The sequence below is a fragment of the Salvelinus namaycush genome, chromosome 2, assembly GCF_016432855.1.
Source record: "Salvelinus namaycush isolate Seneca chromosome 2, SaNama_1.0, whole genome shotgun sequence".
Taxonomy (NCBI): Eukaryota; Metazoa; Chordata; class Actinopteri; order Salmoniformes; family Salmonidae; genus Salvelinus; species Salvelinus namaycush.
The window spans coordinates 79,147,763-79,164,393 of record NC_052308.1 but is presented as its reverse complement, the minus strand read 5'-3'; the positions used below and the strand labels follow the sequence as shown (position 1 = coordinate 79,164,393).

Genomic DNA, 16,631 nt, shown 5'->3' with positions numbered 1-16,631 from the left:
GTTGCTATAGTTTGCCTAATTTCAGTTTATGCAACAAATCAAGCAAGTGGAGAGAATCTTTGTACCATCTAAACCGCTGTGACATACAGTATCTTTTATATAACCAAAAATAGTGTATTTTCAGCTGTTTGAAGCTGGTGTACAAAAAACGACAGTAAAAGACACAAAAACAAAACTTATGAACAGGAAGCATAGAAATAGTGCACCTAGAACAGATCTGTAGACTTGCTTTCAATGAGAACGGTAGATCTATAACACAACTTTTTATGTGCAAATGTTACATATTGATTGCAGCCTTATAGAACGTGGAACAATGTTGTGTCTGTTTGCTGCTTTTCATTAAATCATGTAGGTCTCTGCTTTGGCACTGTAGGCTTATGGTAAGTGCTCTGAACGGCCTCTCTTGTAAAACGTGAGTGTTGTGCCTTGTCAATAATATTGATAATATTATAATTCCGGTTAAACCACCCAGCTACTAATAGATGATCGTTTGTAGCTCAGTTGGTAGAGAATGGTGCTTGTATTGCCAGGGTAGTGGGTTGGATTCCCTTGACCACTCATTAGTAAAATGTGTGCACACATTGGATAAAAGTGTCTGCTAAATGGCATATATAATATTATCATCTTAATAGTGGTGTAGGGTTTAGTATCAGTATAACCATCCAGCTACAGATTGTGGTGTAGGGTTTAGTAACAGTATAAAACCAAGGAGGTACTGAATGGAAAATTACTAAACCAATCAGCTACGAATAGTTGTGTAGAAAAATAACAGTATAAAACCAAGGAGCTAGCTACTGTGGTGTAAGGTTTAGTAACAGTATAAAACCAAGGAGTTAGCTACTGTGGTGTAAGGTTTAGTAACAGTATAAAACCAAGGAGTTAGCTACTGTGGTGTAAGGTTTAGTAACAGTATAAAACCAAGGAGTTAGCTACTGTGGTGTAAGGTTTAGTAACAGTATAAAACCAAGGAGTTAGCTACTGTGGTGTAAGGTTTAGTAACAGTATAAAACCAAGGAGTTAGCTACTGTGGTGTAAGGTTTAGTAACAGTATAAAACCAAGGAGTTAGCTACTGTGGTGTAAGGTTTAGTAACAGTATAAAACCAAGGAGTTAGCTACTGTGGTGTAAGGTTTAGTAACCGTATAAAACCAAGGAGCTAGCTACTGTGATGTAAGGTTTAGTAACAGTATAAAACCAAGGAGTTGGCTACTGTGGTGTAAGGTTTAGTAACAGTATAAAACCAAGGAGTTGGCTACTGTGGTGTAAGGTTTAGTAACAGTATAAAACCAAGGAGTTAGCTACTGTGGTGTAAGGTTTAGTAACAGTATAAAACCAAGGAGTTAGCTACTGTGGTGTAAGGTTTAGTAACAGTATAAAACCAAGGAGTTAGCTACTGTGGTGTAAGGTTTAGTAACAGTATAAAACCAAGGAGCTAGCTACTGTGGTGTAAGGTTTAGTAACAGTATAAAACCAAGGAGCTAGCTACTGTGGTGTAAGGTTTAGTAACAGTATAAAACCAAGGAGCTAGCTACTGTGGTGTAAGGTTTAGTAACAGTATAAAACCAAGGAGTTAGCTACTGAAAAAAATAGAACAGACTAAGAATATGGTGAAGCTAGTGAGGGATCAAGCTAAATTAGCCCATTAACAGGAAAGTTAGCTAGAATAGGCAGGAGAAACCCCGAGCGAGCTAAATGGCGGCTCACATACCAGCTTCGCGGTAATTAAACACCCTGGAAAAGAGAGCAAATCTCCGGTTGATGCACTCGAACATAAGAGCGGGAAAGCCCAGAAAGGAGTGAAAAGAGGTAGAGAACGCCACTGCCTACCTCAGGGACTCAAGGAACCTGCACACTCTGGTGAAAGACTATTTGCGAGTGGCTAGCTAAAACAATAGTCTCATATATATATATATATTTATATGGTCTCGATGATTGGCTGACGCAAGGCATCATTCCTGGTAAGGACTGTAAAGCCTTCTCAGAGAGGAAGAGGCAAAGCCCCAAAATCTGTCCAAAATGTGTTTATTTGGGTCCATTTTGGACCTAAGCTTTCCCGCCTTTTGGACAACGACTCGCATTGTTATGGCGGAGACATGAGTATCTCTTTATTATATATAGATATCTGGCCTCATTAACATTAAACATAAGCACTCTGTTACATTGCTCCGGATGTCATTCATTTGAATGTGGACCGTCTACAAGGGAGTGGAATCGCAACGCCCCCTTTAGGTTGAAGGCTCTGCTGTTGCGAGATGGACGCCGCATACTTTTTGGTTTTAGGGAGGGGGGCTAACTCCAACCTTGCGGGGATCCAGAGAAACTGCATATATACTGGACATATTGACCTTCGCCCCCGCTTGACAAGCACTACTGTCCAGAAACGACCTGGGAAGTAGTTTCTTAGTAGCCAATACCAGGGTGACAGTCACAGTAAGCACACAACTCATGAAGCAACAGTACAATCGAAAATAAACAATCGTCAGTTTTATAACTGAAAATGTACAATTATTTGTGTAAAATTAACAGTGAAATATGGCTCACACTCATCCTCTGTTTTAAAACAGAAATCCAAACTCTCGCAGTATGATAGCTCAATATATGGTAGGCCTAGTTGTGTGGTAAGAAACGGAAGGGGGAAGAAACTCAATCAAAACCGTCTAACCTATAGCAGGGCGCTTTCGACACGCACCCACTACTTTCCTTTCGGCACAAAATAAATATGTTGCTTAAGAGTCAGAGAGTGTACGGTGCTGCAATTGTGCTGGGAATCATGTTCCTGACTGCCCGGAGTGCCCTGTGAGGTTTGAAGGAGTTTGCAGTAGCTGTCCAGTAGGTCTATGCGGAGTCAGTGCACGTTGTTGAAAGAGATAGTGGAAATGAGGAGGAATTGGCAGTGGATTACACCGTAGCCAGCTGAAAATGTAATTCACCTGTTGAGAGATCCTGAAACACTGATCTTAAAGAAGGTGGATTATGTTGCTTTCACTGCGCAGGTGTTAAACTGGCCAAACTAACAAGAAGTCTTAGTTTTCACCCCATCCAGCAGGTGGCGGTAATACACCATTGTTTTATGTATTCCGCCATTAAAGAAGAAGAAGAAGAACGCATCCGGAAGTTTACATCCTTGGTTTTTAATCTTGCGTGTTCTTACTCAGTCAAACAACTGTCGATAAAGACTTTTAGCCACAACGTTTGAAGGTGAGTTTGTGATATGTTGAACTAATTATGAGCGTGCCTAAAGCATGACTTCAATTGACAAGGCGTCGGTGATAGAGCAAATGGTGTAATAACGGGTACCGAGGGCCAATAACGTAGCTAGCTACCGCGCTTGTTTTCTTACTAGTAGGCTGGACACATGACATTTTTAACAACGCTTTTTTTCTGATAACCAGTTCATTGCATCCGCCGTGGAGCCCAGTTTAATAATATGACCATATTTACCAACTGCTTGCCGTCGATTTGAAGTAATCACGAAAAAACAGGCCTTATTGCAGGGACATTTTCACCCTGCCAGCTCCTATTAGTTCTATTGAGGACCGTGGCACCAACTCGCCTTCTGAACGTTCTATTCCCAGCATATTGTTCTATGTCACAATGCCTGCTTCGCTATTGTTGGCAATGAGACCTGCTCATGTTGTTTATAGTTAAAATGTAAACAACAAAAATACTCATGGAACTCTGAGGTTGGCAGGTAGCCTAGTGGTTGGAGCGTTGGGCCAGTAACCAAAAGGTTGCTGGATTGAATCCCCGAGCTGTAAAAATCTGTCGTTCTGCCCCTGAACAAGGCAGTTAACCCACTGTTCCTCGGTAGGCCGTCATTGTAAATAAGAATTTGTTCTTAACTGACTTGCCTAGTTAAAAATGTTTAATTATGTAAGTCTGGGCAGCAGCTTGTTTGTCGTCGATCACTAGACCAGAAATATCCCAACGTTTTCATTTTTCCCTACTTTCTCATTACGCAGACATAAGTACAGTTGACACCATCGAGGTGCGGATATTTACTTTCTACACAAGTTGTTTTTTCCCCCAGTTCCGTCCGAGGAACAGATTGTAGTGGTAAAATAAAAAGGGATACAGTTTTTTGTGCCATTTAGGCGAAATTGAATTCTAAGCATCACTCCAGTCAAAACAGGCTCTGTGAACATTCGTTTCCATTAATTTGCTATGGGCTCGCGCTAGTGTTCCAGCTTAGCCATCGTTCTTTTGCTGTTTTGCTCTTAGCCATCGTTCAGCCTTGGGTGAATTTTGACTCGTTCTGTTGTCCAGCCTATTACTAGCTGAGAGGCGAAACATATACAGTACAACCATATTTCTTAGTAGCTGGTTAGCTAACTCAAGTTGAGGCTACCTAGTAGAACCCATGCAGTCTGATTTCACCTCAGAGAAAATACCAGATATACGGAACGGAAACAATTTTCTAGCTGTCTCTGGTTAGTTAGCAAGCCAAATCTACCTGTGATGAGAAACGTGGAAGCTAGTTACCTAGCTAGCTCGCTATCTATGACCTTAGAAAATCAGTGTTTGGAATGTAACTTGACTTAGCAGAGTGAAAATCACCCTCCACTGTATCTGCCGCTTTTTACTAAACCATCTGCAGATCCACCTACCACATGGGCCTACTATGGCTGAACCCAAGTCCATGGAGTCCCCAGGTTCTGGCTGTGGTGTTCCATCCCAGAGAAGCTCACAGAGGGATCCAGAAATGGTCTCAGTGAAGCTGGAGGACTGCAGTCAACCACTGGAACTCAATGTGATTGTGATAGGGGAAGAGAGAGAACTTAAAGTAGAAGAACAGAAGGTAGAAGTTGAAGAAGAAGAAGAAAAGGTGGTTGAGGAGAAGAGAGCAGTCAAACAGGAGGAGATGGAGGTTAAAGAGGAGCATAAGGAGATAGAGATGAAAGAGGAGGTGGAGGAGAAGAGAGCAGTCAAAGAGGAAGAGATGGAGATTGAAAAGGAACACAAGGATACAGAAGTCAAAGAAGAGCTGGAGGAGAAAGCAGTCATCAAGGAGATGGAGAGAGGTGTGAAAGAGGATGAGGAGACAGCAGTCAAAAAGGAGAGAGGACTAGAAGAAGAGGAGGAGAGAGAAGTCAAAGAAGAAGAGGAGAACAGGGAAGTGTCTGCTCCAGATCTAGAGGAAAAGGAGGAAGTAGATAGTATCACTGACCCAGGTAAGTTCAGGTGTGGAGTACGGAGAGAAGTTGGTGCCTTGGCGGCCACAGGGGATTCCAAAACTCTTATTGTGTGTCTGCTTGCATCAACAAGACTATTAAACCCCCTCCAATGCTCTGTTCCTGATTCTAACCCTATATCTGTTCATATTCCCACAGGAGAGAGCTCCAACCCAGGTTCAGACAGTGAGCCCAGTTCCACAGCATCAGGAAACCATAAACAACACAGACGGAGGAACTCAAGACAGAAACATCACCACTGCATGGACTGCTTCACTAGTTTCTATGAGTCAGAGGAGTTGAGAAGGCACACTTGTAAGCCCCACCCCTGCTCAGATTGCAGAGGCAGTTCCGTGTGTCCAACTCACCTCATACCACGCAAAAAGACTATCAAAAGAAAGAACACTTACCCCTGTGGTCAATGTGGGAAGAGTTTTCAGGCACCAAGCAAACTAAAGAAACACCAGATAACTCACACAGGAGAGAAGCCTTTCCACTGCTCTGTTTGTGGGAAGAGTTTTCCTCTTTCACAGACCTTAAATAGACACCAGCTGATACACACGGGAGAAAAGCCTTTCCACTGCTCTCAATGTGGGAAAAGTTTCAGTTATTCAAACTACTTAAAGACACACCAGAGAACTCACACAGGGGAGAAGCCTTACCACTGCTCCCAGTGTGGGAAGAGTTTCAATCAGTCTTCAGATCTAAAGATACACCAGCGAACTCACACAGGAGAGAAGCCTCACAAATGTTTTCAGTGTGGAAAGAGTTTTAGTCATTCAAGCTACTTAAAGACACACCAGCGAACTCACACAGGAGAGAAGCCTTACCACTGCCTTCAGTGTGGGAAGAGTTTCAATCAGTCTTCAGATCTAAAGACACACCAGTGAACTCATACAGGAGAGAAGCCTTGTCACTGCTCCCAGTGTGAAAAGAGTTTCAGTCAGTTTTCAAGTCTGAAGACACACCAGCTAACTCACACAGAAAATAGGTCATACCACTGCTCCCATTGTGGGAAGGTTTTCAGTCTGTTGCACCACCTAAATAGACACCAGCAAACTCACAAAGGAGAAAAGTCTCACCAATGCTCTCAATGTAGGAAAAGTTTCAGTCAGTCATCAAATCTGAAGACACACCAGTTAAAGTATCACAGCCCTGACACCGGACAGAGTTCTCTTGCTTTAGAAGAAAGTCAACTTCAAACCACAGAAGTAAAACACATGTAAACACATCTTATGATGTCAAAGGAGCAGAGCAGTTTTAATAATGGTGAAATAACACTTTAAAAATATATATTATTTTGCCTGGATTTTCAGCCTATTCAGGTGGGATAGAGTTTTTGGCCCAGAGCATGACATCACAATCTGATCAATCATCTTTTATTTGCATATGTATCCTCTTATATTGAAGAGGTTTGTGGGGTCGGCTCCAGTGCAGGGTTCCCCAACTGGCTGCCCGTGGGTGGTTTTCATTGGCCCCCTAAGTTTTCTGGTCAAAAAAATCTAATAATGTATAACTTTTTATTGTAGGAGATTAAAGACTGTAAAAACACCAGCCAATCAGCTCCAAGTGATTTGAATTGAGAAAAGCATTCCAAAGCATTCCCACGCATAAGATATATATATAAATGTGATCATATACAAATGTAAGCAAGGTTTGAAATTATTATGTTTTAATAAAATGTTATTGCTTTGGGCTTCCTGTATTCAATTTGTTCTGGACCCATGACCATCCGCGCGAGAAAAAAACATCTGAATCTAGTTGATGATCCCTGCTCTAGAGTCTAGAGGCGATCCTATCCACCAATCAGGGCTGTGTATGTAAATATATTTCCATTTGTATCAACACGCCCCCACAATCAGACTGAGCATTCCAACGGCTAAAGGAGGCTCAGGGAAATACATGATAAACAATACAGTTGGAGTTATTTTCATGAAATAAACAAAGTGATTTATTAGACATAGTGATGATTTACAAATAAAAAGTCTACATTAACATTTATAATATAGGGAATATATGCCATTTAGCAGCCGCTTTTATCCAAAGCGACTTACAGCCATGGGTATGGGGTGGTCCAGGGACTCCAACCCACTACCCTGGCGTTATAAGCACAATGCTCTACCAACTGAGCTACAAAGGACTAACCCACCTGTTATTCTACAGTAGAGCAGGGGTTCTTGTATTATCCATCACCTCACCTGTTATTCTACAGTAGAGCAGGGGTTCTTGTATTATCCATCACCCCACCTGTTATTCTACAGTAGAGCAGGGGTTCTTGTATTATCCATCACCTCACCTGTTATTCTACAGTAGAGCAGGGGTTCTTGTATTATCCATCACCTCACCTGTTATTCTACAGTAGAGCAGGGGTTCTTGTATTACCCATCACCTCACCTGTTATTCTACAGTAGAGCAGGGGTTCTTGTATTAGCCATCACCTCACCTGTTATTCTACAGTAGAGCAGGGGTTCTTGTATTATCCATCACCTCACCTTTTATTCTACAGTAGAGCAGGGGTTATTGTATTATCCATCACCTCACCTGTTATTCTACAGTAGAGCAGGGGTTCTTGTATTATCCATCACCTCACCTGTTATTCTACAGTAGAGCAGGGGTTCTTGTATTATCCATCACCTCACCTGTTATTCTACAGTAGAGCAGGGGTTCTTGTATTAGCCATCACCTCACCTGTTATTCTACAGTAGAGCAGGGGTTCTTGTATTATCCATCACCTCACCTGTTATTCTACAGTAGAGCAGGGGTTCTTGTATTATCCATCACCTCACCTGTTATTCTACAGTAGAGCAGGGGTTCTTGTATTAGCCATCACCTCACCTGTTATTCTACAGTAGAGCAGGGGTTCTTGTATTATCCATCACCTCACCTGTTATTCTACAGTAGAGCAGGGGTTCTTGTATTATCCATCACCTCACCTGTTATTCTACAGTAGAGCAGGGGTTCTTGTATTATCCATCACCTCACCTGTTATTCTACAGTAGAGCAGGCGTTCTTGTATTATCCATCACCTCACCTGTTATTCTACAGTAGAGCAGGGGTTCTTGTATTAGCCATCACCCCCCCCTGTTATTCTACAGTAGAGCAGGGGTTCTTGTATTAGCGTCGATGTTACTTGTCTCTGATCATCTCGATCACTGCTCAGCATTTACACAATCGATTGTTTTACCACTTCAACCCTGGCAACATGTTATAAACCTTGAGTGTCACGTAATAAACCCTGGATGTCTGGCAATAAATGATGGTTATTATGGTGGAGGTGAAGGAACAGTTTCCTTTAGATTATTGTATAGGGTGACAACCTTTTGAACCTGGGTATCATGTTATAAATGTAGCCATATTGTGTCATACAAATAATGGTGATCAAAGTAGAGGATTGGAGTTGTGTTTGAGTATTGTATATTGATATAAAGCTGGCATGATGATAACAGTGTATTGTAAATAAACATGGTTGTCACTATTTCAGGACTCAACAAAAACAACAGCTTCTGATGTTAGCAGCACCGCAGCAAACAAAACAGTCACACACCTCTGCTAACGAGTCTACCTCCCTCTGTGACCTTGCTCTATCAGTGCCTGGCCTGTTCATACAGTTCAGCTCTTTCATTCTCTGGTGTTCTGGTAGTGGTAGTGGTCCTTAAGGGAACTATGTATCAAGAATATCATGAATTATCCAATGCTTTATACACTGAGTGTACAACACATAAGGAGCATCTGCTCTTTCCGTGACATAGATGACCAAGTGAAAGCTATGATCCCTTGTTGATGTCACCTGTGAAATCCACTTCAAATCAGTGTAGGTGAAGGGTAAGAGACAGGTTAAAGAAGGTTTTTTAAGCCTTGATACAATTAAGACATGGATTGATTGTGTGTGTGCCATTCAGAGGGTGAACGGGCAAAACAAACAATTTAAGTGCCTTTCAACAGGGTATGGTAGTAGGCGCCAGGCGCACCGGTTTGTGTCAAGAACTGCAACGCTGCTTGGTTTTTCATGCTCAACAGTTTCCCGTGTGTATCAAGAATGGTCAACCACCCAAAGGACATCCAGCCAACTTGACACGACTGTGGGAAGCATTGTAGTCAACATGGGCCAGAATCCCCGTGGAAAGCATTCAACGAATTGAGGCTGTTCTGAGGGCAAAATGGGGATGCAACTCAATATAAGGTAGGTGTTCCTAATGTTTGGAACACTCAATGTGCATTTTATTTACTGGAAAAACATTGAATTGCTAAGTACATAGCTATCTCACTGATGACAGCACAAATAGAATCCCCTGGTTGCCTATAGAGACCTGCCAAGATGAAGGAGGTTAAGTGTTACATGCCTTTTAATGCATGACTGAACACCTTGAAATGCATTGGTTGTACTAAATACTCAAAGTCAGTGGTGGAAAAAGTACCAAATTCTCATACTTGAGTAAAAGTATAGATACCTTAATAGAAAGTTACTCAAGTAAAATGGAAAGTCACCCAGTAAAATACTACTTGAGTAAAAGCCTAAAAGTATGTGGTTTTAAATATACTTAAGTATCAAAAGTACATGTAATTGCTAAAATATACGTAAGTATCAAAAGTAAAAGTATAAATCATTTCAAATGTGTCACGCCCTGACCTTAGTTATCTATGTTTTCTTTATTATTTTGGTCAGGTCAGGGTGTGACGAGGGTGGGTATGCCTGTTTTGTATTGTCTAGTGGTTTTGGTAAGTCTAGGTATATGTATGTCGGCCTGAATTGGTTCCCAATCAGAGGCAGCTGTTTATCGTTGTCTCTGATTGGGGATCCTATTTAGGTTGCCATTTTCCCTTTGGTTTCGGGGGTTCTTGTCTATGTGTAGTTGCCTGTCAGCACTTGTTTTGTATAGCTTCACATTTGTTTTGTTAGTTTGTTTAGTGTTCTTTCTTCATTAAAAGAAGAATGTATTCATATCACGCTGCGCCTTGGTCTCCTCATTACGACGACCATGACAGAAGAACCCACCATAAAAGGACCAAGCATCGTTTGATGGAGCAGACGTCATGGACCCGGGAGAAAGATGAGGAATGGACATCATGGACCCGGGAGAAAGATGAGTGGAGGACATCCTGGACCTGGGAGGAGGTAATGGCAGGGGACAAGACCCTGCCATGGAGGCAGGTAGAAACAGCGCAGGAGGAACGGCGATGATATGAGGGGACACGGCTAGCACGGAAGCGGCTAGCCCCCAATTTTTTTGGGGGGTGGCACACGAGGAGATTGGCTGAGTCAGGTTGGGAGACCTGAGCCAACTCCTCGTGCTTACTGTGGGGAGCGTGTGACTGGTCAGGCACCGTGTTATGCAGAGATGCGCACGGTGTCTCCAGTTCGCATTCTTAGCCCGGTGCGCTCTATTCCAGCTCCTCGCAGTTGCCGGGCTAGAATGTGCCTCCAGCCAGGACGGATGGTGCCGGCTCAGCGCTCCTGGTCTCCAGTATACCTCCTTGGACCAGGATATCCTGCGCCGGCTCTGCGTACTGTGTCTAAGGTGCAGCTGCATAGCCCAGTGCGTCATGTGTTAGCGCTCCGCACTTGCCGGGCTCAAGTGAGCATCCAGCCAGGACGCATTGTGCCATCTATACGCTGCAGATCTCCAGTACGCCTCCACAGTCCAGTACGCCTCCACAGTCCAGTACGTCCTGTGCCTGCTCCTCGCACTCGCCATGAGGTGCGTGTCTACAGCCCGGTACTACCAGTACTGGCACCACGCACCAGGTATCCAGTGCGACTCGGCAGTCCAGAGCTTCCGGCAACAGTACCCAGTCCGGAGCTTCCGGCAACAGTACCCAGTCCGGAGCTTCCGGCGACAGTACCCAGTCCGGAGCTTCCGGCGACAGTACCCAGTCCAGAGCTTCCGGCGACAGTAGCCAGTCCGGAAGCTCCAACGACGGGCCCCAGCCCGGGGTCTCCGGCGAAGGTCCCCAGCCCGGGGTCTCCGGCGAAGGTCCCCAGCCCGGGGTCTCCGGCGAAGGTCCCCAGCCCGGGGTCTCCGGCGAAGGTCCCCAGCCCGGGGTCTCCGGCGAAGGTCCACAGCCCGGGGTCTCCGGCGAAGGTCCACAGCCCGGGGTCTCCGGCGAAGGTCCACAGCCCAGGGTCTCCGGCGATGAACCACAGTCCAGAGCCCACGGCGATGAGCCACGGCTCAGCTCTACAAAGGCAGAGGGACCAGTGTAAAGACGGGGGGCGGCGTCCAGAACCAGATCCGCCACCGAGGGTAGATGCCCACCTGGACCCTCCCCTATAAGTTCAGGTTTGCGGTCGGGAGTCCGCACCTTTGGGGGGGGGGGTACTGTCACGCCTTGACCTTAGTTATTAGTTATCTATGTTTTCTTTATTATTTTGGTCAGGTCAGGGTTTTTGTAGATCTAGGAGTTTTTGTAAGTCTAGGTAATTGTAGGTCTATGGTGACCTGCATTGGTTCCCAATCAGAGGCAGCTGTTTATCGTTGTCTCTAATTGGGGATCCTATTTAGGTTGCCATTTCCCTTTTGGTTTCGGGGGTTCTTGTCTATGTGTAGTTGCCTGTCAGCACTCGTTTTGTATAGCTTCACGTTCGTTTTGTTACTTTGTTAGTTTGTTTAGTGTTCTTTCTTCATTAAAAGAAGAATGTAATCATATCACGCTGCGCCTTGGTCTCCTCATTACGACGAACGTGACAAAATATCTTATATTAAGCAAAGCAGACACCACCATTTTCTTGTTTTAGAAATGTAGGGTTAGCCAGGGGCACACTCCAACACTCAGACATTATTTACAAAAGATGCAGGTGTGTTTAGTGAGTCTGCCAGAACATAAGCAGTAGGGATAACCAGGGATGTTCTCTTGATATGTGGGTGAATTTCACAATTTTCCTGTTCTGCTAAGCATTCAACATGTAACTAGTACTTTTAGGTGTCAGGGAAAATGTATGGAGTAAAAAGTACAATATTTTCTTTAGGAATGTAGTGAAGTAAAAGTTGTCAAAAATATAAATAGTAAAGTACAGATACCCCCCAAAAACTAATTTTAAGTAGTACTTCAAAGTATTTTTACTTAAGTACTTTACACCACTGCATAAAGTTTGATTTGATTGACATTACGGCTGTAGAATATTTAATAAAGACATTTTCACATGAGGACAAGTGCATTTCTTCCATAAACTTTAAAATGAGAGCATGGGATTTTATTACTTGACATATCAATCATACAATGGGAAGGATCCAAAAGACTGTGTGAATGCATGTACCACTCTGAATAAATAAATACTGTGCCTTTGGTCATGAAACTACAATACAGGCTGGGTGTTTAAACAAAGTCAAGAATTCTGAATGTCAATAGATTTTTAGATCAATTCTCATCAATGACAACATTCTAGAACTGAGTTATGACTCATCTAAGTCTGGTATCCGGGGTGATCTGGTTTCTGATTACATCATTAATTAAGTGGCTCTTTCCTTGTAGAATGTTAACAGCTGTCATCGTATACCTGTATGGTTATGAATATAGCTAGCTAGGATTTTTAATATTAGTGAGGTAATATCTTTCTAAGTAAAATGCAGCTATTCTAGCTTTTTCTACAAGCTAGCTGACAGCAGATTTGAGGAGAATATAGTTGAACATTTTATCTTATTTAAAAAAATGCGTGTATTTCATTATATCCCAAAATATTTGTTCTGCATTAAAATGGCTGAGAGGAGTGTCCTAGTCTAACAGTAACAGGGTGTCCCAGTTTGAAAGTAACAGGTTGTCCCAGTTTGACAGTAACAGGGTGTCCCAGTTTGAAAGTAACAGGTTGTCCCAGTTTGAAAGTAACAGGTTGTCCCAGTTTGAAAGTAACAGGTTGTCCCAGTTTGAAAGTAACAGGTTGTCCCAGTTTGACAGTAACAGGTTGTCCCAGTTTGACAGTAACAGGCTGTCCCACTTTGACAATAACAGGATGTCCCAGTTTGACAGTAACAGGCTGTCCCAGTTTGACAGTAACAGGGTGTCCCAGTTTGACAGTAGGTGATTGGCATACTGGGACACCTGTCAAAATGTCCATATTCTCAAAAGGCGAGAGTAGTAAGAAATCAATTTACAGTCATTTTGTTTACAATTACATCCCATTACAAAATAGGTTGTAATGAGACACTGAATATCTTGTCTTCGTTTTTTTATAACCTTTACATTATTTACCTCAGAACACTATGCCATTTTACTTACCAGTACGACTAGAGACGTGTCATTAGACGGGAGGCCACGCCCACAAGGATGACATCATACCAATTGAACCCATTTTTTTATCATCACATACTTCCTCACGAACACACAGGCATTGATTGGTGGTTATGTTATTGTATACATTTAAATATATCCATTACAAAGCTTAAGTGTCCCACTTTGCCAGCTGTCCCACTTAACCAATACTCACCCTATATTTGGTTTCCAGTCTATAGGCTACCGTAAAACCACCTAGGCTACTACTCTTTCGACCGTAGACTACAGAATTCATGTTAAATTAATTTGATGGAACGTTGGTGGAGCGCTGAAGGGCTGCGTCTCTCCAACAGCACCCTAGAGAGGCGTGCTGGGCATGGACAACCTAAATATTTTGCGCCAATGCCTTTGGCAAAGTGGGGACTGGTTATCATGGGGCGGCATCAACGCTCACCTAAATTTTGTTGCTGTTTCCAAAGTTACAATTAATCCAGACAGAATTTTTCAGAGACAGCTATTTATGCATTAACTTCTTTGGGAACGGGGGCAGTATTGAGTAGCTTGGATGAATAAAGTGCCCAGAGTAAACCAGAAGCTAAGATATGCATATTATTAGTAGATTTGGATAGAAAACACTCAGAAGTTTCTAAAACTGTTTGAATGATGTCTGTGAGTATAACAGAACTCATATGGCAGGCAAAAACCTGAGAAAAAATCCAACCAGGAAGTGGGAAATCTGAGGTTTGCAGTTTTTCAACTCATTGCCTATCCAATATACAGTGTTTATGGAGTCATATTGCACTTCCTAAGGCTTCCACTAGATGTCCACAGTCTTTAGAACCTTGTTTCAGGCTTCTACTGTGAAGGGGGAGCGAATAAGAGCTGTTTGAGTCAGAGGTCTGGCAGAATGCCATGAGCTCAGTCAGGCGCACGGCCGTGAGAGTTAGCTGCGTTCCTTTTCATTTCTAAAGACAAAGGAATTGTCCAGTTGAAACATTATTGAAGATTTATGATAAAAACATCTTAAAGATTGATTCTATACATCGTTTGACATGTTTCTACGAACTGTAATATAACTTTTTTTACTTTTCGTCTGAACTAAGTGATCGCGCATTGAGTATTTGGATTACTGGGCTAAACGCGCAAACAAAAAGGAGGTATTTGGACATAAATTATGGACTTTATCGAACAAAATGAACATTTTGGAACTGGGATTCCTGGGAGTGCATTCCGATGAAGATCATCAAAGGTAAGTGAATATTTATAATGCTATTTCTGAGTTTTGTGACACCTCTCCTTCTTTGGAAAATGGCTGTATGTTTTTCTGTGACTTGGCACTTACCAAACATAATCATAAGGTGTGCTTTCGCCGTAAAGCCTTTTTGAAATCTGACAAAGCGGTTGCATTAAGTTTATCTTTAGTTGTGTGTTTTTAACACTTGTATCTTTTATCGATGTTTATGATGAGTATTTCTATAATTTGATGTGGCTCTCTGCGCTTTCACCGGATGTTTGTTTGAGACAATGCATTTCTGAACATACCAAACCAATTTCAAATTAGGTTTTGGACATAAAGATGAACTTTATCGAACAAAACACACATTTATTGTCTAACATGGAGTCCTGGGAGTGCCATCCGGTGAAGATCATCAAAGGTCCTCTCCTTCTTTGGAAAATGGCTGTATGTTTTTCTGTGACTTGGCGCTGACCTAACATAATCGCAAGGTGTGCTTTCGCCGTAAAGCCTTTTTGAAATCAGACACTGCCTGGATTAACGAGAAGTTTATTTTTAAAATGGTGTATAATACTTGTATGTTTGAGGAATTTTAATTATGAGATTTCTGTTGTTTTGAATTTGGCGCCCTGCAATTTCAGTGGCTGTTGTTGAGGTGGGACGCTAGCGTCCCACATATCCCAGAGAAGTTAATGCATTAACCAATTAGACAATCAATTTGACTTTGTTTCTACCGAATGAATGAAATTGTATTTTTGTGTGAAATCACCAATTGGCAACCCATCCCTTATTGACACATAAACAAACATTATAATAATTCACTATGGTAATTAAACTATAATTCTTCCGGCGTTCTCTGCATTGCACGTCACAAAGAGTGAACAAATTAAAAAAAAATCTCAATACATAATAGTAAATAAGATTATCCAAACAATAATTACATCCCTAGAGCAGTAAAATAATATACACACATATATATATATATATATATACACATATATACATACAGTTGAAGTCGGAAGTTTACATACACTTAGGTTGGAGTCATTAAAACTCGTTTTTCAACCACTCCACAAATGTCTTGTTAACAAACTATAGTTTTGGCAAGTCGGTTAGGACATCTACTTTGTGTATGACACAAGTAATTTTTCCAACAATTGTTTACAGACAGATTATTTCACTGTATCACAATTCCAGTGGGTCAGAAGTTTACATACACTAAGTTAACTGTGCCTTTAAACAGCTTGGAAACTTCCAGAAAATGTCATGGCTTTAGAAGCTTCTGATTGACTCAAATGATGTCAATGAGCCTATTGGAGGTGTACCTGTTTATGTATTTCAAGGCCTACCTTCAAACTCAATGCCTCTTTGCTTGACATCATGGGAAAATCAAAAGAAATCAGCCAAGACCTCAGGAAAAAAAACTGTAGACCTCCACAAGTCTGGTTCATCCTTGGGAGCAATTTCCAAACGCCTGACGGTAGCACGTTCATCTGTACAAACAATAGTACGCAAGTATAAACAACATGGGACCACGCAGCTGTCATACCGCTCAGGAAGGAGACGCGTTCTGTCTCCTAGAGATTAAAGTACTTTAGTGCAAATGAATACCAGAACAACAGCAAAGGACCCTGTGAAGATTCTGGAGGAAACCGGTACAAAAGTATCTATATCCACAGTAAAACGAGTCCTATATCCATAGTAAAACGAGTCCTATATCGACATAAACTGGAAGGCCGCTCAGCAAGGAAGGAGCCACTGCTCCAAAACCGCCTTTAAAAAGCCAGACTACGGTTTGCAACTGCACATGGCGACAAAGATTGTACTTTTTGGAGAAATGTCCTCTGGTCTGATGACACAAAAATAGAACTGTTTGACCATAATGACCATCGTTATGTTTGGAGAAAAAAAGGGGGAGGCTTGCAAGCCAAAGAACACCATCCCAACCGTGAAGCATGGGGGTGGCAGCATCATGTTGTGGGGGTGCTTTGCTGCAGGAGGGACTGGTGCACTTCACAAAATAGA

General features: G+C 42.3%; 1 protein-coding gene across 1 annotated transcript; it reads left to right on the top strand.

Annotated features, from left to right (window-relative positions):
- The first annotated feature begins 3,108 nt into the window (after positions 1-3,108).
- On the top strand, positions 3,109-6,866 carry LOC120019486 (zinc finger protein 664-like). The gene is made up of 3 exons (XM_038962789.1): positions 3,109-3,197; positions 4,597-5,170; positions 5,330-6,866. Exons 2-3 carry the CDS (start codon positions 4,621-4,623, stop codon positions 6,058-6,060), a joined length of 1,281 nt encoding a protein of 426 aa, XP_038818717.1. The 5' UTR covers positions 3,109-3,197; positions 4,597-4,620; the 3' UTR covers positions 6,061-6,866.
- Positions 6,867-16,631: the final 9,765 nt, after the last annotated feature.

Coding starts and splice junctions, on each gene's coding strand:
- LOC120019486 (XM_038962789.1), top strand. CDS start 4,621: ATGGCTGAACCCAAGTCCATGGAGTCCCCAGGTTCTGGCTGTGGTGTT. Junction 5,171..5,329: donor AGATAGTATCACTGACCCAG/GTAAGTTCAGGT, acceptor ATATTCCCACAG/GAGAGAGCTCCAACCCAGGT.